This window comes from Vipera berus (genome assembly GCF_964194415.1).
Source record: "Vipera berus genome assembly, chromosome: 1".
Classification (NCBI taxonomy): Eukaryota; Metazoa; Chordata; class Lepidosauria; order Squamata; family Viperidae; genus Vipera; species Vipera berus.
Window position 1 is genome coordinate 275,463,592 of NC_138202.1, and position 20,438 is coordinate 275,484,029.

At 34.7% G+C, this 20,438-nt stretch overlaps 1 protein-coding gene across 1 annotated transcript in view; it reads right to left on the reverse strand.

The window, feature by feature from the left end:
- SYNE1 (spectrin repeat containing nuclear envelope protein 1) overlaps window positions 1-20,438 on the reverse strand; it is a gene marked incomplete at its 5' end in the record, with an annotated part of 342,823 nt that overhangs the window by 234,180 nt on the left and 88,205 nt on the right. The window contains 12 exons of the mRNA XM_081315102.1: window positions 1,423-1,583; window positions 2,695-2,835; window positions 4,462-4,638; window positions 7,269-7,436; window positions 8,552-8,716; window positions 10,478-10,586; window positions 10,951-11,159; window positions 12,291-12,449; window positions 14,029-14,163; window positions 15,780-15,944; window positions 17,441-17,599; window positions 19,781-19,954. Of these exons, the coding sequence (XP_081171228.1) occupies window positions 1,423-1,583; window positions 2,695-2,835; window positions 4,462-4,638; window positions 7,269-7,436; window positions 8,552-8,716; window positions 10,478-10,586; window positions 10,951-11,159; window positions 12,291-12,449; window positions 14,029-14,163; window positions 15,780-15,944; window positions 17,441-17,599; window positions 19,781-19,954 (1,922 nt within the window). The remainder of the gene's footprint in view (window positions 1-1,422; window positions 1,584-2,694; window positions 2,836-4,461; window positions 4,639-7,268; window positions 7,437-8,551; window positions 8,717-10,477; window positions 10,587-10,950; window positions 11,160-12,290; window positions 12,450-14,028; window positions 14,164-15,779; window positions 15,945-17,440; window positions 17,600-19,780; window positions 19,955-20,438) is intronic.

The following is a 20,438-nucleotide window of genomic DNA, read 5'->3' on the forward strand; positions in this document are numbered from 1 at the left end:
ATGCATATTTTGTTAAAATAACAACCATCTAGTTTCAGCTAGCTATATCATGTGTAACAAAGTACCTGTCCTAAACTTGTACTAAAAAGGGCCATGACCCATCCAGCTATTTAAGTATTTTAGAATGAAAAGGGGGAAAAAATAAAGGTCATATAATGCAGTTCAGAGGCAGTAGAAGCAATGCCTTTCTTTGCTCATTTGTGATAAAGGAGAAATAAGTTCCAAATAATCTACAAAGCAAGACTAGGATTCATGGAAAACAATTATTCTTTTTAGAATAATTTAAAAAGGGCAGAGCAATGATGAAGAAATTTACAAGGAAAAAAATCATATAAAACTACTAGGGAGGGGAACAATTATGTTAAAGTGTAACTCCTCTCTAACACGTTAACAACCTTGAATGTGATAAACTCAATTGTTTATGTGCCTTAAAGGAAAAAAGAGAATGTACAAGAATATAAATAATAAAAATGAATGTGGGGGATGGGTGGGTTTGCAAATAACTCACTGGCAAATGCTAAGAGTTTTTGTGGTCTAGAATATGAAATGTTAGAAATATATCCAAAATATCCTGCTCAGGTATCAAGCAATTTTGGACAAACTATTCAATCAGCCTCATGAACTTATTTGTAAAATGGGAATAATATTTCCCTGTTGCCTAAAGTTCTGGCAAAGATGAAACAAAGTATAAAGCATTAAATTCACTCTTGCTATATTTTTTTCTTTTCATGTTATAGCTCTGACTGTAATCCTTTCTAATCTCCAGATTCAAACACTCATAGAGCCTGGTGAATAAATACAAGGATACAAAGAAATAAGATAGGCATTTTATCTGTCAATTGTAATAGCATGAGAAAAAGGAATAGGGCACATTTCAGGGAGAGAAAGGCACAGTTTATGTTCTCACGCACTCAGCTGAACTGTAAAGAAAAAAAAATATTTTAAAAAGTAGACCGATTAGTAGATTTTTCTAAATGCCCCAAGGCACTTTAGGAAATGACATTATTTATCTACGCTAACCTCTATCAAATAAGTTTCTGTTTTTGTCCCTGTGCTGAATATTGAAGTGCGTTATTATGACTTTAGTTCTGTAGCCAGTTCAAAGTATTTCTCTCATTGACAAGAGTCAGGCTAAGTGCATAAAATTTGATTCACAATGGTTCCTTCACACAGCAATTATAAGGACACTTAAAGGACCAAGGATATAGTTTTTCCAATTAGGGAAAGTGTTGATGCTTTCTTTCTTTCTCTCTCAGATCTTCCACCACACTTGGTATTAAAACAGTCATTGCTGATAGATAAGTTATTATTTTACGACAGAGTTTTACAAAGTCTTTAAGACTCAACACTGCACTAATATAAGGCAAATAAGATACATTCCTTCTGTCAGGAAACAAATATTATGACTACTTAAGGACATACTCTTCTTCAAGTGTAGCTTCTACTTTTTTAACTTGTTCCTGAATTGACTTTGCTTGCTGCTGAAGGCTCTCTTTGCTCCTATGACCCAGCTGTATGGCAAAAGATTTCTTGACCAGATTCTCTGCTTCCATGGCCATGGCTACGGTCTGCTTGGAAAGTTCCTGTGAAAAGGAGGAGACTTAAACATCATTCTCAGTAATATTTTGCCAACAAGTGGTAGTTGTTATTATTATCATTGATCACACAGCCAGCCAGATGTTTAGATTGCGACTGGCATTTTTGCTCATCTATCAAGTCCTTCCCAAAGACCTGGGATAGGCAGAAATTGTTCTTCGATGGTATTAAATGTAGCATCGCTAGATGTAAGCTGTTCCGAGTAAAGCTGCATTTTGCAATTGATTGATGATGCTTTTATCAGTGTCAATGTCAATGGTGTTCAAGTGGTGGTCCAGATGTTTATTACGGATTATTGTTATTATTGGAATTTGCTCTATGTTCTTGTAAACATGGAATACCAAAGTAGTTTTTTAAAAAATTACCCGTTCAAGAATATCTGATTTAAAAAGGGAAAATCCTCACTATATGTAACTTAAAGACAGTTTTGCTAAATAATACAGAATTTCTTTGTTTCAGTTTTCTTAGGACTGGAACCATTCCCAGCATGACTGTAACACTTCTCTACTAATGTTTTATATTTGTACTGCTATTAGCAGGGGTGTCAAACTCGCAACGTCACATGACGTCTCGTGACTTTTTTTCCACTGCCGGCAATGAGGTGGGCGTGGTTTCGGCATGACACATTCGGCCCACAGCCCAACAGTTTGACACCCCTGTATTAGAGCCAGGTTAACTTGAACCACATAAAGGAAAGGATCATGGAATTTGCATATCATTTTCGGGAAAAAGAAAATACGCACCTTTTCAATCTGGGAATCTATTGATACTGTGTTCTGGTTGGCCCAGATTGAGTCTTCCTTTATTAATTTATTTACAGCATTTATATGGCTTTGCAACTCAACATAATTCTGGATGACTTATAGAAATAATTGACAATAGATGCAAAAAGTAAAGGGAAAGAATGCATAGCTTTAAAAACCAATTATCTTAATAATGTTTAGGTATATATTCATTTTAAAGTTATTGTCTTACCTGCTTGACCTTCATTCAAGACAAGGAGTCACTAATAAAATACACATTTTTTTTAACAAAAAGAAATACACAAGAACCTAATATAATACCAGTTAAAACAGTAAAAGTCCTTAGGACACATACTTTTGTCTTTTCTAATTCAGATGACAAACTCTCCAAGCTGCTAAAACTTAAGATGCGTTCAAGGGCAGAGCTTGCATGACTCAAATACTTGACAATTGTTTCTTTGTCTCTTTCAAACTGTTCCCATGTGTGTATTGTGAACTACAAGAAAGGAAATAGACAAAGTGACAGACCAATAAAAGAAGGACAGGAAATTAATGTTCATAATTAACATGCATGAATAATGGATTTTTCTGGCTCAAAAAATTAGGCTATATTAAACCTATTTACCTGAATTTACATTATCATGTTCAAAATCTAAAATATTAAGTACACAAATGAAAATCCTTGCTAGATCCAAGACTTGTGTGTTCTATGAGCAAAGATTAGGAACTCTGAGTGCAGGCCATGACAGCAAAGAGTCTTCTGTACTGAGATGACAATTGTATGTGAATTCCTGATGATAAATCCTTGTAATTATCTAAATCAGGGGTGTCAAACTGCCGGCCTGTGGGCCGGAGGCGTCATGCTGAAACGGCGCCCGCCCCATTGCCAGTAATGAAAAAAGAATCCTGACACGTCACATGATATTGTGAGTATGACACCCCTGATCTAGGTGATAAGTGGCTTTGCCATTCCACTCATCCAATATAATTTTCCCCAATAGCTTTTCAGTCTGCTAGTAGTACTGGTATCCCTGGTTGTCCCATGTAGTATCAAAATATGACACCAAAAGCCTTTGTCAAATTAGCCAAGTTTGCTTGGTGTTACACCTTAGCTAGGTTTTATATGCAAATACTATATACTACTTACAGTTCAAACAACCATTGTAAAATAGCTCCTAAAGTTTAATTATTAAACTCTATTCAAAAACTGTCCGATAAATGATTTATTACTAATATGTTTAGATTATTCCTAAGCCTTAGGAATAAAATAACTGTGCAAGAGCCATGTGTGATTCTCCTCTTTTAAACATCTGCCTTTCCTTATTTGAATAGTTCAAAGGTACATTTTGTCCAACATTCTTTCTCACAGTAGCTAATGAATCCTATGAGAATTCCACTTTTATTTTTGCATGCAGAAAATAACATCAGCACTTTTAGAATAATTATGCTGCTTTAAGTGGGTCAATTCCCTGTTTAAATGCTTACACTATCTTGTTAATTTCATTTTATCTCAATACTTCTAGAGATTTATGTGTGCATGTGTGCAATAGCATCTCTTTAAGTTTTTAACTTATTGTGGGTTTCAGAAAATTACTTTTTAAAATCAGAACTTCTAGTCATGAATAGGCCTAGTTTCCATGAATTTCTCTATGCCTTCTTCAATATCTTAAAGTTGAGGACCATTCACTATGTCTGGTGATACCCAATTGTATAGTTAAATTCTAGATTAACCTAATACTTGAACTTCATAATCATATTATGAAAAATTAACAATTTCACAGAGGAAAAAGTAAAGATGACCTGGAGTCAGACAATTCTTGGTGGTTACATGGACAAAACCATGCAGGTCTCTTGGCAGGAATACTAAAATAGCATTACTAGAGGGGGATCATTTTTTTTCCTACTCTAGCCTACAGCTATAACCTGGTAGTTTCCATTTGGGATACCAATCATTTACTCTAATTTGACCTCACCCTCTCACAAGATTGGCCAGAATCTTGCATTTAAAACCTGAGCTAAGCCTGAAAAAAGCTTGCCAGAAAACAGCTCATGTTAAATATAAAGCAATTAAGTAAAGCAATATTTCTTTATTTCTCTACAGAGTTACAAGTAGAATATGTACCTGCAATTGATCTCCACGTTGTTCCATAGATTGCTGCATGCTTTCTAATGTACTCTCCAACTTCCATAAATCTTCTTGCACAGCAGGAGACAAGCCACCTTCAATTTGTAGCTCTTTGCTGTGGACAATTTGTTGTTGTACATCTTGCCTTTTTGCATGAAGCCTCTTTGACTTTTGCTGAAAACAAATATTTAAAAATATTCTAGTCAATAAAGATGCATTGTCTTAAAACGCAGAAATAACTGCATTGTAAGCGTATACAAATGTGTTTTAGGAAACAAGCATTAAATGATCTCTGCTCATTTATTAAAACATCGGAAAGGTCTAGTTCGTGGACCTGTAAAAAGGTTAAAGCTTTTTGGATTAAAATCTGGTGGAATATGCAGAAGATATTTAAGCAAAGGATAAAGTTTTGTCCGCAATTGTTTTTATTGGGCATAATCACGGATACTACTGTTGTGGACACTAAGCTGATGTTGAACTTAATTACGGCAGCAAGACTTTTAGTAGGTCAATATTGGAAGAAGGAGGAACTGCCGACTATAGAAGAATGGACTTTAAAAGTTTCTGACCTGGCGGAAATGGCAAAGATATCGGCTTATTTGAAAGACCATTCGCAACAACGTAATATTATGGAGTGGAAAAAGTGGATTGATTACATCCAGAATAAATATGGGACTAAAAAGTTTCATTTAGCATTTGTATAGGTTTTGATGTGATATTAGTATTGCTTGTAGTCATTTTACATGAGCTAGAGTGCGATAGACTTAATAGCTTATTGTTGTTAACATATGGTTGTTTATGATTGTTTTTACCTTTATACCTTGTATTTAGCTCTGGGAAGTCGGGGAGGGGGGAGGGGGGAAGGGGAGGGGGGAGGGTTAGGGAGGGCTAGGAAGGGTTGGGTGGGGGTGGGGGGAGGGATTGTTAAAGATAAAATGTATTGAAAAACTTTTCAATAAAAAAAAGAAAAAAAAAGAAAGGTCTAGTTCGTCTATAATTTTCAAAACTTTTCAAAATTACACATCTAGAACACAGACTGGTAAAATGCTCCATTTCTTTAAAAAAAGATCACATTTGACATCTGATATTAAATTGCCATGAAGGAATACAAAAGCAAATCTGACTGAGCCTTTCTTAGGATTTAACTGGTGTAATAAGGCTTATTTCTGTGCGGTTATTACATCTGGAAGTAAAACATCCAGCAGCCCCTTGTCAAATGACCAGATCCCTTCCTTGTAAGGTGAGGCCCAGGAGACATTGTTATTTTAGGCATCTATTTAATAAAATCCTTTGGATCTGCTCAGAGGTGCACTACAGCCAGCCAGATACTACCAAAATGACTGGAATGCAATCTTCTCTAGTTATCTAGGAAGAGCTTTAACAAGTTGATCATGAGAAATTAAACATGGTCCTTGGTGCGGTGTGTTCTTCCACCTATGTTTTAGATTCATGTCCCTTCTGGTTGGTTAAGATGTCTTAGGAGATGACATCTAGTTGGGCTCAAGCAGTGGGGTTTTTTTGAGTGTGTGTGTGTGTGTGGAAAGGGTTGGTTTCATTTGCCTTGAAGGAGACAATGGTCCATCTTGGATCCAACAGTATTAGCTAACTTCTCCCCAGTCTCTAATCATTCCTTTGAAAAGATGAAAAATGTTGAAAAATGGTTAAGTGCACAGCTTCAAAGCGTTGAAGGATCTGGAGATTCTTCATCTTTAATTTTCCATGAGGTCCTGAACAGACCTAGTGCACAATCTAAGAGTCCTCATGACTCCTGCTCAAAGAGCAGGTGGCAGTCATGACTTTTGCATAAATCATCCTTCTGTTTCCTCAACTAGTTAACCAAACTGACATTTAGCAGGCAATATCTTAAGACTCAGAAGCCAGGCCACACGGTTTCTGATATATAGGGCTGGAAGAGCATAAAGGACAGAAGTCATAAACATCTGCCTGTTGAACTTCTCTTCCCATACCTTGTCTATGTGTGACTAAAGGTAAAGGTAAAGGTTCCCTCGCACATGCGTGCTAGTCGTTTCCAACTCTAGGGGCTGGTGCTCATCTTCATTTTAAAGCCGAAGAGCCAGCGCTTGTCAGAGAACGTCTCTGTGATCATGTGGCCGGCATGACTAGATGCCAAAGGCGCACGGAATGCTGTTACCTTCCCACCGTAGTGGTCCCTATTTTTCTACTTGCATTTCTACGTGCTTTCAAACTGCTAGGTTGGCAGAAGCTGGGACGAGTAACAGGCGCTCACTCTGTTATGTGGCACTCGGGATTTGACCCGCCAAACTGCCGACCTTCTGATCGACAAGCTCAGCGTCCTAACCCACTGAGCCACCGCATCCCTTATGTGTGACTACTGATAGCTTAAACCAGAGACCCCATTCTCCTTTCCTGCTCTCCACTCCAGGAGCATTTTACTCTCTTACAGTTCCTGTTTCCTTCCTCAAGACCAGTCTAGCAGGTGTTAAATTGTTGCCATAGAAATGTCAGGGAAAACCTTGTGAAAAAAAAATACTTTAAAGCAATCCAATGCCACTGTATTATATTAAGTATGGTCTGAGAAATATGCTATCACAAACACTATTATTGTACAGTTTGCCAAGACGATGGCAGTCCCTAATTTTCCCTGTATAAATTGTGAAAAGAAGTGACATTTCTTATTAGAAGAATAATGACAAGAATAGAGTAGGAAGAGAAAAGGAATAACAAAAAGGCACTTTGGCAAAGTACGCTTTAAAAAGGTCTATAGGACCTTTTTAAAGGACTTGTTAAACATTCAGTGAAAGCTCATGTGTGGGTAGTTGTACCTGATGATAGAGAAAGATTTGCTGGGCCTGTAACAAATTATCAACATCTAAGATTTTTTCAACTTCTGTCTGAGCTTCTTTTGAGTTTGTGATCAGTTCTTCTAATGTGCCTTTCACCTCTTCGGTGTATTGAACACAATCTCCAACCGCACCCAATGTCTTCTCAATCTGTATTCAGAAAACATATTAAAGTTCTAAAAATATTCAGTGCTAAATACGTAGGACTTACGATTTAAACAGTTTGAAACGCAATACAGTTATATAATCAACCAATTAACTGTGCTGTCTCTATATTATTTTCCAATTATCTGACAGTAATAAAAAATTCTATCTAATTATAAATAGATTTCTCCTATTCCACTGTATTCTATTAATATTTTGTGAGTTTATTCTGTTCTACCTGACTTGCTTTCCAGGTTAATTTGGACATTTTTACAATTAATTGTAGAATTGGCCATAATAATAGCCAAACCTTCTTTTTCCTATTCTATGTTGGCAATGCTATCTGAAAATAAATGTTTTTGTGCTCAAAACAATACTTTCCATACTCAGCAAACAGTAAACACCAGCAGAACTTTTCAGATATACAAAACTATTTAGGAAAAAAACTCTCAAAGCAAATATGAATAATTCAAAAAAGAGAAACTGACATATTGTCCATAGTGCAAGTGTATAGAGGGTGGAGAAAGGGAATCAAATGGGAGGAAGGAAAATTGCCAAAGGGGAAAATTAATATGAATTTTGGAATTTTTTTTCTCCATAGTGCACCCACTGCTTTTGTTTTGATGCATACAGCATATAGTCACTTCGGCATAAAAATTTATGTGATTACGCACTTGCATCAAATATTATATTACAGAAAAGGATCCCTTCAATACTTTCATAGACAAACAGTATAATTTGAATAGAAAATACATTTAAGAAAACATACACAATATATGCATCTAGGAAACATGAGTTGTGGCTCTCATGTGTTTAGGACATATACATATACGTTGAAATATAATTTCAAATGACGCATGGAAATCCAGGGAACTTATCATTAGAGACACAATTACATACATAACTGTACAATAATTAATAATTCTGTTTTTTCTTAATAGTACTTAGATGCACCTAGGTATTTGAAAAACACTGATTATTGTTGAGAAATCATTGTTGATTACAGTAACATTCAGACTATATTGCTAAAATACAATAGAATCCTACTGATTTTCTATAACTGAACACATAATAGAAAAAAGGGCCGCTTCTGAAGTCAACATAATGTAATTATAATATACCTCTGACAACAAGGCTAAAATTTTCTTAAAGTCACTAGCAAGCACTGAAAGTTCATCCCCTTGTTTTTTTACTTCACTCTCAGAAGAAACCTCAGATAAGGCAACAAGCCTAGATTTCAACCAGATGATAATTTCTCCCTTCTTGCAGGCATCTTGCCTAAATTCCTGAAACAAAATTAATATATAAAAATTAGATGCACCAAACAAGCATTATAAAAGTAGAAGTCTAATGTAAATCGGGTAGAACTGGATTTACATTAGTTTGCATGAGTAAGTCTTATCAAAGAATGTATGAAACGTGTCAACAGTTTGAAAAAGCCAATTGTGATACTAGATTAATAGGATGAACAAGTGATATATAAATGTGGATCGTCACAAGCCAATATGCTCGAGCATAAACATTGCTTGAGGATCCCTCTTCAAGTCACACTGTGACATCAGTGAAGAACTATTCGGTCAGAAGAATAACACTACTTCCCATGAGTACAGAAATGTAGCTTTTCTGCATAAAGATCCATACAGGAAGTTTTTCTTGATGCTGATAGTAATACTATCTGGACAACTGGCAGGCTGTATGCTGTTCCCACAGCGTGGACTACAGAGAATAGGCTGCTTGTCCACTGCACACATGGTGAGCTCAGTCCTTGTATGTATTGCCTGAATAGGGTGAAGTATCTTTTATATCAGTCTTTAGCAAATAAAAATTTGAAGTTTGATACACATTCTGTCAATATACATATTAGGTATTATTCTCTTCTGCCTGCTTTTGCAATTTTAAAAAAACCAGTTGCTTGAAAAATGCTATCATTTGTAATTTTCCCCTAATTTTTGCTTTTGTGTGTAACCTTCCCTTGCATACATTTTTCAACAATAGAATTAATGCAATATACACCTTTTGCATGCAATCAGTGCAATGACTTGCCTCCAGAAGTCATGGGTCCTTCATCACTGGAGGTTTTTAAGAAGAGATTGGACAGCCATTTGTCTGGGATGGTATAGGGCAGGGGTAGGCAACCTTGGCTCTTTTATGACTCGTGGACTTCAACTCCCAGAATTCCTGAGCCAGCATGGCTCAGCTTGGAAACCTCTCCCTTTTTCCTCAGCATGGCTGGCTCAGGAATTCTGGGAGTTGAAGTCCACGAGTCATAAAAGAGCCAAGGTTGCCTACCCCTGGTATAGGGTCTTCTGCTTAGCAAGGGGGTTGGACTAGAAGACTTGCAAGGTCTCTTCCAACTCTATGATTCTCTTATTGGTTTTCATGTGTTTGTGTATGTGAGAGAGACTATATGTATAGTGTGTGTATGTCTATGTCTATCTACAGATGTATATGTGTATATGCATATATATGTATGTGTGTGTATATATGTGTATGTATATGTATGTGTATATATACACATACATACATACATACACACACACACACACACACACACACACACACACATGTAGCCAGCACCCCAAAATGTCACCTTTTTTGTACAATGCTATTCATTCAGAAACCATTACTACTCGTGCTGCAGGGTAAGAATGGGGTCTATTTTGGCAGATTGTGCCAATGTACTTTTGTGGTACATTTTTTCTCGTATAAAGTATATGAAACATGCATGTACTTATCATTCTAATAACATTTATTGGTACAATCTTGTCTTGAAATAACCAGTGGGTTTTCAAAAGCTTCTGAATTACATTGTACACATTTCTTTCTAAAGAGAATTTCTAGCCAGAGTTACTTGATGTTATTTATCATTGGAAATTCCAGTTCCTTTTACATTTCACTATTTATATAACATTATTTACGTTTGTTGTAAATTATTTGGCCTAGCTTTAAAGCTTGAGAAATGCCAACTTGCACTGTCAATTTCATCCACTTCAAGTCAATATGTTAGTATTACAAGAACACATCAGTTTTAAATCATTTTAATATACCTCTATTGATGTTTTAAAATGTTTGTATTTAGTAGTATCAGCTGAATCATTCTTAATTGTTTTAAGTTGTGTCTCCTTTGATGAAATCCAGCTTCGTAATTCAGAAAATCTGAAACATAGCCATAGAAGGATAAAGAAATAGTAGGTGAACAATAGTGGGTGAATTAATAACAAAATGTTTCAAGGGAGCTCAAGAAGTTAGCATCTGAAGTTTCTGCCTAGCAAAGTTTTTTAATCAGCTAGTTCAAATGGCTGAAAATTCAAGTGAGTAAATCATAGCAATTTTCCAAACCAATCTAATCTAGATCCTGTACTTTTTATGTGTATTGCTCTTTGATGTTCTATTCATACAATTTAAAACTTTATATACTTCTGACAAGCAATATAGTATTTATAACATTAAAGGACATTGTAGTTCTAGTTCTGTATTTTATAGCCATGCCTTCAATGTAGCTGTTCATATAGTTGCTTACCTGTTCTTGTATTCTTGCCATTTATCTGGTTGATCTATTAATGTCATGTAGGTCCTGGCAACTTGAGTTTTAAGTTCACTGAGATCTTTTTGGCTACTTTCAGAGGTCATTTTAACTGGATCCCATTCTGGTAGTTTCAGACACAGTTCTTTAATCAGCTGCTGTCGTTTCTCACATAATTGCAAAGGCCCTTTATCACCAAAAAACATCTGACAGCATAAAAGACAAACACTTGCTCACTCCACTGATATACTAAATTTAAAAGAACATCTTTTCCATTATTAGTATGAGCATCTGTATATGAAAGTTACATGCCAACATAAATGAACTTAAAAAAATCTAATTTCTATCTGTTATTCAAGAACTAAATACATTCACTATTTTAAAAAAAAATGTAAAAAAATGTCAAGATACTTCATCTCTGTTAAGAACATGGCAGTGCTTCTTAACTTTTTGATTGTGGAAAAGAATCTAAATTCCTTCAGTTTAAAAGTATCCAGAAGGCATTTTTTGTAAGCCTTATTGACGTGTTATATTGAAGATAATTTATACATCTGTTAAAAATGTCTAATGAACTGTCTCAATAATAATTCTATTAGTCTGGGAATGTCATGGGTAGAGATTTTATATGTAGTACAATACAATGCATGTCTCCTAAGAAGTAAGAAGCATTATTAAATCAGTACGTAAATTGTGTTAATACTGAAGATGGGGCTTTCAATCACTTAACAATAATAAACAAGGGCCATAGGAAAACAATAGATCCTGAAAAGACACATCAGGATATCTGATGTTGTAACATACTGGCAAAGAAGACAGCAATATATTATGTTGATCCTATTTTCAAAATGAACTTGGTTGTACACATGCATAAAGATCCTTGAAATAATGGTTAAGCCCAAAGAACCAGAAGCCACTCAGAGTCACTGGCTGAGATGGATGGCTGTTGAAATCAAATAAGTAAATTACAAATTTCACTGTACCCATCTAAATGAAACATATTTTAATTATATTTTTTGTGAATCTAAGCTCTTATTGTTCCAAATAACATTGCTCATCGGGGTTGCACAAATATGCTGAATAGTAATATAGATGAAATTCTAAGATCAATGCGCAATAGATCAATCGCTAACATAAAGTGTCAAATTTTATACTAAAAATATCACTCAGACATATATAATGTTTATGCTGGAATCACAGGCATAATGCCAAGCAGAAAAATTTGGAACAAGACAGCAATGTTTTCTATACCGCATATTCCTTTATTTTTAAGGAGTCAAGGCAGATAACAAAATATAGAGAAAAACTCTATGGCTATTTAAGTAAAGAGATAGAATTACCTTGTGCTCCTTAATTATTTTTTCACTGCTCTCCTTGGTCATCAGCTCATGCTGTCGATTGAGTTCAGTGTGACATTCTTGCACTGTTGCTAGGAGTTTGCTTTTTTCCACTTCTATTTTTAAGCGGAGTAAATGGTATGGAGCTTCTGACTGGAGATCCTGCATCATAATTGAAAGTGGGGAAAGAAGTTAATATGAAACTTAGTCATTTCTCTTTTTAAGGAATCATCTATAAAGGTATAAAACAAGCATACCAGCCAGCACCAAGCCAGATCATTAGTTTCAAAGGCAGTAACTAAGATGCTTGAACTTCCCTGCCCCATATGAATGTGCTTTCTATGTTGTAGATATTCATATACAGGTGGTCCTCGACTTACAGAAGTTCAATTAGTGACTGTTTGAAGTTACAACGGCAGTGAAAAAAGTGTCCTATAACCATTTTCACACTTAAGACCGTTGCAGTACCCCCATGGTCACATCATCAAAATTCAGATGCTTGGCAACTGGTTCATATTTATGATGGTCGCAGTGTCCTTGGGTCATGTGATCCCCTCTAGTCAACTTCTGACAAGAAAAGTCAAGGGGAAGCCAGATTCGCTTAACAACCGTGTTACTAATTTAACAACTGCAATGCTTCACTTAACAACTGTGGCAAGACAGATCGTAGCATGGGACAACATTCACTTAACAAATGTCTCACTTAGCAACATAAATTTTGGGCTCAATTGTGGTTGTAACTTGAGGACTATATGTATGTCATTACATTTTTCAGTAATATTTTTATTTGAAAATTTAATTTATACTCCTAATATCCTCCAAGTTGTTAATTATCAAGTCATTGGGCTAAAATGAAAATGTAATATTTTCTATCAATTTTTCTCTTTTACCATAACTGAAATGGACATCACTGAGTCTATGATGTCATTTTCTATTTTCTGAAAGTTATAAGCTTGTGTGATATAACTTTATACAATGGATAATTATATAATGTAAATAACTAAATGTTCCCTTTGTGAAACTGTGCAAATGAAGTATTTGTGTCTATTAGATGATATACAGATGAATCAGCCACAAATCAGTTACAGTAATATTAAAATTGTAGGAATGTTTTTCTGAACAACTTCAGGGGACTAACTTTCTAGGAAAATGCAATGCAATGTTACACCATAAAGAAGAACAGGGGGGGGGGAAGCCGTTCATGCATCACAAAATCACAGCAGAAATAAGAAGTTTAAAACATGAAATAAAATAATTGTGTAACCTACCCCATTATGATTAAAAATACTCTTTTAAGATAAAGTGATGTTTTTTCTGGTATCTTTAATTAAGAAACCAGAGTTGAGTAAACCTCGTACATAAACTAATAGGCAAGAATTTTTCATGTTGCTTGGACAGGAATAACTGAGAACAATAATTGCACAAGTGACTCTTCTTCTTCCGACAGAATGGATTCTGTGGCTATGTACCTTATAACCAGAAGAACTAGTCAGGTGTAGTGGTTAAGGCAACAAGATAGAAACTGGGAAACTGAACATTTTAGTTCACCTTAGGTACAAAGCCAGATGGGTGACCTTGGGCCAGTCACTCACTCTCAGCCCTAGGAAGCAAGCAAAGGCAAACTACTTCTGAAACCTTGCCATGAAAACTGCTGGAACTACTGGTCTAGGAGTCAACAGACTCGGGGGGCCCCCACACAGAGAAAAACAACTTATAACTAAAGCTGGTCGGCAAAACTCACCTTCCACTGCTTGTGCAATTTCCGCACAGCTTCCTGAAGGGTGTGTTGCTCTTGCTCAGGAAGGATGTCAGTAAGTTCGTCACAAGCTTTCAGGAAAGCATTGAGCACCCTTTGGTCCAACTGACTGAAAAATTCCTGGTTTTGAAATTTATCACATATTTAAATGTTAATATTGTTGCTAGGGGAAGCAGAAGGTTAATTCCAAAATTTTATACTATGTACTAATACAGGAAACTTAGATTGTATGATTGAGGTTGATCTTATGAATGATAAAAAGGTAAAGGTAAAGGTTCCCCCGCACATGCATGCTAGTCGTTTCCGACTCTAGGGGCCGGTGCTCATCTCCGTTTCAAAGCCGAAGAGACAGCGCTTGTCTGAGAACGTCTCCGTGGTCATGTGGCCGGCATGACTAGATGCCAAAGGCACATGGAACGCTGTTACCTTCCCACCATAGTGGTCCCTATTTTTCTACTTGCATTTTTACGTGCTTTCGAACTGCTAGGTTGGCAGAAGCTGGGACAAGTAACAGGCGCTCACTCTGTTACACGGCACTTGGGATTCGACCCACCAAACTGCCGACCTTCTGATCGACAAGCTCAGCGTATATGAATGATAACTGGATGCAATTTTTATCTGTGCTATTTTTTCTTGAAAAACATGGTGGGTGGGCCAGTAGGAAGAATATCAATAGCACTCAGACTTATATACCATTTCACAGTGCTTTACAGCCCTTTCTAAATGGTTTTACAGAGTCAACATATTGCCCCCAACAATCTGGGTCCTCATTTTACCGGCTTCAGAAGAATGGAAGGCTGAATCAACCTTGAACTGGTCAAGATCAATCCCCTGGTAGTCAGCAGAATTAGCCTGCAATACTACATTCTAACCACTGTACCACTACAGCTCTATAGGTTTAGGCTATAGGAATAGGGTTAGGCTAATCTTTTAATTTCCATATGACTCCAACCCATAAGAAGCACCTGCAATTTGGAAGTAGAATTTTTTTTCTTATGCAGATTATGAAGGCACAAGGCTTTCAACCTAGATCAAACTAAAGCAAAGAACAGAGGGTTAATACTATGGTTCTTAGAAGACAGAAGCTCCCTGGATTAGCACTTGGATGGAAGAACACCAGAGAATATAAGGACTTTAGTCTAAATTGGGACTTTCCAAAGCATCCTGCAAGATGGCAATAAAAAACCAGTTCTGTATTATAGCCAAGAAAAATTACATGGCTGTGTCAATTTAATGGACACAAGAGTGACGAATGACTTAAGGGTATCTATCCTAATTCCAATCTACTGTATATTCATAATTTACATTGTGAAGAAGTGAAATATTCAAGGACTCTCAAATTATAGTCCTAAACATTATTTCAAAACTTAACTGTATGTCAGCTTTCACAAACAGCCTAAATATATTTCTATGGAGAAGATACATTAAATGTACACTTTTTTAAAAAAGTACCGTGCCAATAAACACACTCTAGAAACAAGTGTTGATTATTGTAATTAAATCAAATTATTAAATTTAGTTAAATGTGTACTAAAACAAAAACAAACTAACTCTTAGTTTTGGGGGGAATGGTTTTTATCTCCTATTTTAACCTATACCCTTAGTATTTCCAAGTTATTTCCACCCTGTTGGCTTTTTTGGCATTATGATATTGTTGGCTAGGTGCTATTACCTACAAAGATATTTTAATTAGCAATATGAAATATAACAGAAACAGAATAAGAAATTCTAGTCACCGTATGTTTCCGGAGAAGTTCTTCAGGATTGCCTTTTTCTTTTAGACAGCATTGGGCAGTCTGGAGAACTTTTTCCAACTCTGTTCTAGATTCTTCAAATTTCTTCATCAAACGACTATTTACCTCAACATTTTTCTTCCAATCACCGGTCTTCTGTACCATATCCTTTATAAATGAAAATAGGAAAAAAATCCTGCAATGCTGGACAATTTCTCTTATATATCATTTTGTGCACTAACTAAAATTATAATTTACATTTGAGGAAAAATATTATAATGTTTCTTTCTTTCTGCTTTACCAAACCGAGGTCACATCTCTGGACTTTCAGTATTACAAGTATTCCAGTATTCCATTTTCCTTCAAGATTAAGTACTATCTGATGTCAACAGTATTACTGCTGACTTTGTATGCAGCCTACAGTCTCTTGGGAAAATCTTCAAACTCTGCTCCAAAGGACTTAAATATCTGGACTTTGAGAACAACAACTCTAGTTGCAATTTCCTGTGTTTTTCTGTAACATTTTGCCTCATGAGGAGTTCTTAGGAATAAAAAAAGCTTACACACTCCTTTTTATGTTTTCAGGTGACATATATAAACAATCTCACTCCTCTGAAATTGAATCTATGTTAATGTGAATATGACCTGGAAATAACTCTAGCTATATCATCTCAACTTCTTAATTAGTGCACAAGACAAGCTCAGATAGGATTCTAGTATTTAGAATTACTAGACAACATTACTAGAACATCATTAAAAAATACTTCCTTGCAAAATTAAGGGAAATAATTCTACCCTCCATAACTTCGAGTTACATTCCTTTCATCTCACCTACTCACAATAAATATTTAAGTGTAGCTTCAGCAGGACATGTGATGTTAAGAGTAATAGATAGTGTTCAAGATAAGCAGAAAGGAAAAAAAAATCCTTTGTATGGGGTCTAATACTGATATCAATTATAGATCACAGAAACTCTCAAAAGATATTGGGGCTTCTACAACAACTATCTGTATCGCACAGGTATTTCTCTTCTTCTGTCACTGTCTCGGCGAGATCAATTTAACAGTCAGAAGTTGAGTCAAGATTATGCAAGAGAACAAGACTTTGAACACCTCACACACCTCATCTTTTCTCTAAGATGTATACCTGCCAAGTTCCTGAAAGCCTCACTAAGACCTGGTATTTTTAAGCACTGTAAGCAGCCATAAGTGATTTCTATCACTTATGATAGAACTAAATTTCATTTTTGATTCATTTTGTGCCCACAGTAAAAAAAATGACAATAAGGGTTATCTTATCTTATCTTATCTTATCTTATCTTATCTTATCTTATCTTATCTTATCTTATCTTATCTTCTTGTTTCCCAAAACTGAATTTGTATTTTTTTTTTTAAAAAAAGAAAGGTTGCAATGATCCCTGGGTATCTTGTGCCTTTAGCACTGCAGACTATATCTTTGAATTTGTTACTATTTGTACTATTCTTTCTATAATATCATTTATCAGAGGCTATTTTGAATGATTGTTATTTTAATTATTATTAATTATTATTATTATTAATTATTTTAATATGCCTTAGTCAAATTGGCTTTGTTTCACATGTTTTTTTCATGTTGGGAAATAATGTTAAAAACTTAGTGACATTACTGCAGTTGAAAAAGATTACCTGAAAAGCAGCTTGAATTTCTACCATTTTCTTCTGAAGTACAGAAAAGCTGAAGTGATTTAACACTTTACTTGAAGCCAGAAACTTTGTGATAATTTGACTATTTCTTTCAGCTAATAACCAGGCTTTTTTGCAGTTTTCTTGGTAAGCTACCAGATCCTTTAAAAAGATGAAAATATTAAAATAAGCATATTTTGGACAATAAGACAAACAGAATTGACAACTTTGCAGTGTTTCTTTCATTCCTACTTTATTTTCTATAAAATAATACTTATTTTTTTCATCTGGTATAATAATGTTACATTACAGCAACTTAATTATTTAAAGGCTATAATTCCATACCCAGATAACATTTACTACTTTGAATGATTCTTGAGAATTAGTACTCAAGAATTAGTACTTAGCTCTGTTCTTTTAATGTATCATTTTGGAAAAAAAGTAATTATAGTTGTAATTGTAATCCACAAAATACCAATGTCTATTTCCAGACTGGCAAGCATTCCTTATAACAAGTAATTAAAACCTAACATCTTAAACAAGTACAATTTTTAAAATATTGCACACCACCTTACTGGCACATTAAAATGTTTATTACTGGAATATAAATCACTTGAAAATTTGTAACCTCAGCAAAACAGCAAAAAGAAAATCAATAACTGGATATACAGCAAACATATGTGTTAAAATATCATAAATTCTTATTAGGAACAACACAAAGTGTTATCTGGAGTAACTGAAAAGTAAATCTGAATCTTCAATGTTAGAAAATTTAATCAGAAAAAACTTAAGCTATGAGGTTTCATTACAGTAGTGCTAGCTCAGGGGTAGGCAACCTTGGCTCTTTTATGACTGGTGGACTTCAACTCCCAGAATTCCTGAGCCAGCATGGCTGGCTCAGGAATTCAGTCCACGAGTTAGTGTCATTATCGTCATATTCGTTTGACTGCCTTCAAAGCTTTATTCGGCTAATGTTTTTAGCAAACGAAATCTAGAATGTTTCAAAAACTGTTTGACTGGCTTAAGTGGCAAATAGTGTCATTCTAATGCATACAGTTTCTGTGAAAAAAAATTGTTATTTATGAAGAGGTTTTTTAAAAAAGTAACAATTTATAATATTGCTTAGGGCCATGGGTTATTATAGGGCCATGGATCATATATAGCTGGTTCTGAACTTGAGCCATAAGTCATTATGATCATTAAATCACATGACTGTACCCATTTTATAATGGTTGTTCAGCAAATGCTACAATAATTAAGTAAACATGTTTTATTCATTTGGTGTTTTGCCAATTTCATAAATCAGCAAAAAACACTGAAAATTGTGGTCATGGACAATACATACATACATACATACATACATACATACATACATACAGTATGTGTGTGTATATATATATATATATATATATATATATATATAGAGAGAGAGAGAGAGAGAGAGAGAGAGAGAGAGAGAGATATGAGATAGATAGATAGAGATAGATAGAGATAGATAGAGATATATAGATATATATCTAGATATAGATATAAACATTTCTGAGGAATAGGAAAGTCTCCCAGACAAAAACATAATGTTGCTTTTAATTTTCTTTTGCTTCTTAAAATGATGAAATATAAAAAAGGTTGACATCATGACCAACAAACAAGAAATAGTGAAAGGAAAAAATCTTAAATATAATTTAGTGAATAGAATAAATTTCATGTTGCAAAGAAACTAATTGGCCGATTAAAAGATTGATATAATGATATAATCATTTATCTTATCATTAAATTTAGACTATGCCACAACACACTGTGCCATCTTCTGATTTTTCAGAACGTAGAGACCTTTTGAAAACACATCACAAACTCATATCCTGAATCTGTTCCTTAAAATCAGGAGTGGAAATTTCTTTCATTTATCTAAAATTATCATCTGCGTTATATCCTAGCTCCATGAGATAAGCAATTCCATGTTTTAGCAGTATAGTTCAACACCACATTAAGAACCTTAACTGGAATATTTCTTCCAAAAGTCATATTAATATATGAAGTAATGCTATGTCAAAGCAAGGCTATAAAAGAACAAGACCAGATCATATGAGACGTATAGAATGTTAAACTTTTTACAATGCCAGTGTAAGACATCTAATGTCCATCCCTTCTTTATATTCTTTGATAAGTCCAATAAACATGAAACAATATTTTCTGGTGAATTAACTCAATGTTTAAAAATATTAGAAATATATTCATATTTTTAACACCTGCACATACTGATTCTTCAACATTGAGTATTCTAATTTTTCATTCATGAAATTATTAGAATATTTGAAACATATTTGGAGCATTCACGAGAAATACCTGATGTTGCTGTTTAAAAACGTGAGCAGGCTGGGCTTCAGGATCTAATATAGAAATAATTTCATTTATCTTGTCAAGAGATTCATGAAAATGTGTAATTTGTTTCTCTAATTCTTCAAGATGAGGAAGTAATTCTTGTGAATCAAACAGCACAACTGGGCAAAACTCCTTAACCTAATACCAACAGAAATATTTTAAAAACCATGTATGAAAATTTAACACAAATCTCTCACACATAAGATACATAGAATGATTAGATATGATTCTGTGCGTTGGTGTATATATATATATATATATGTGTGTGTGTGTGTGTGTGTGCACCCGTCTATCTATATACATGTACATATCTATTTAATGCAAGCTAAATCTCTTCAACTATTAACACAATTACTTAATTTTGTGTTGATTTTCAAATACATTTAACAAACCAAATTAGGACCAGCAACTCAGCTGTTAAGTGAAGTGATCTCTAAGTAAACTTGCAACTATGCTTATGATCTTTTACTTCAGCTTTCCTTCACTTGGCAGACCTGTGCAAGCTAGAAATTCAAGGATTGTTCGTAAAGTTACTTTTTCATCTGTATCATCACTGAGAGCGGTTGCTAAATGAAGCAGTAGCTAAATGAGGACTACTTGTATAGTCATTTGGGTATATTTG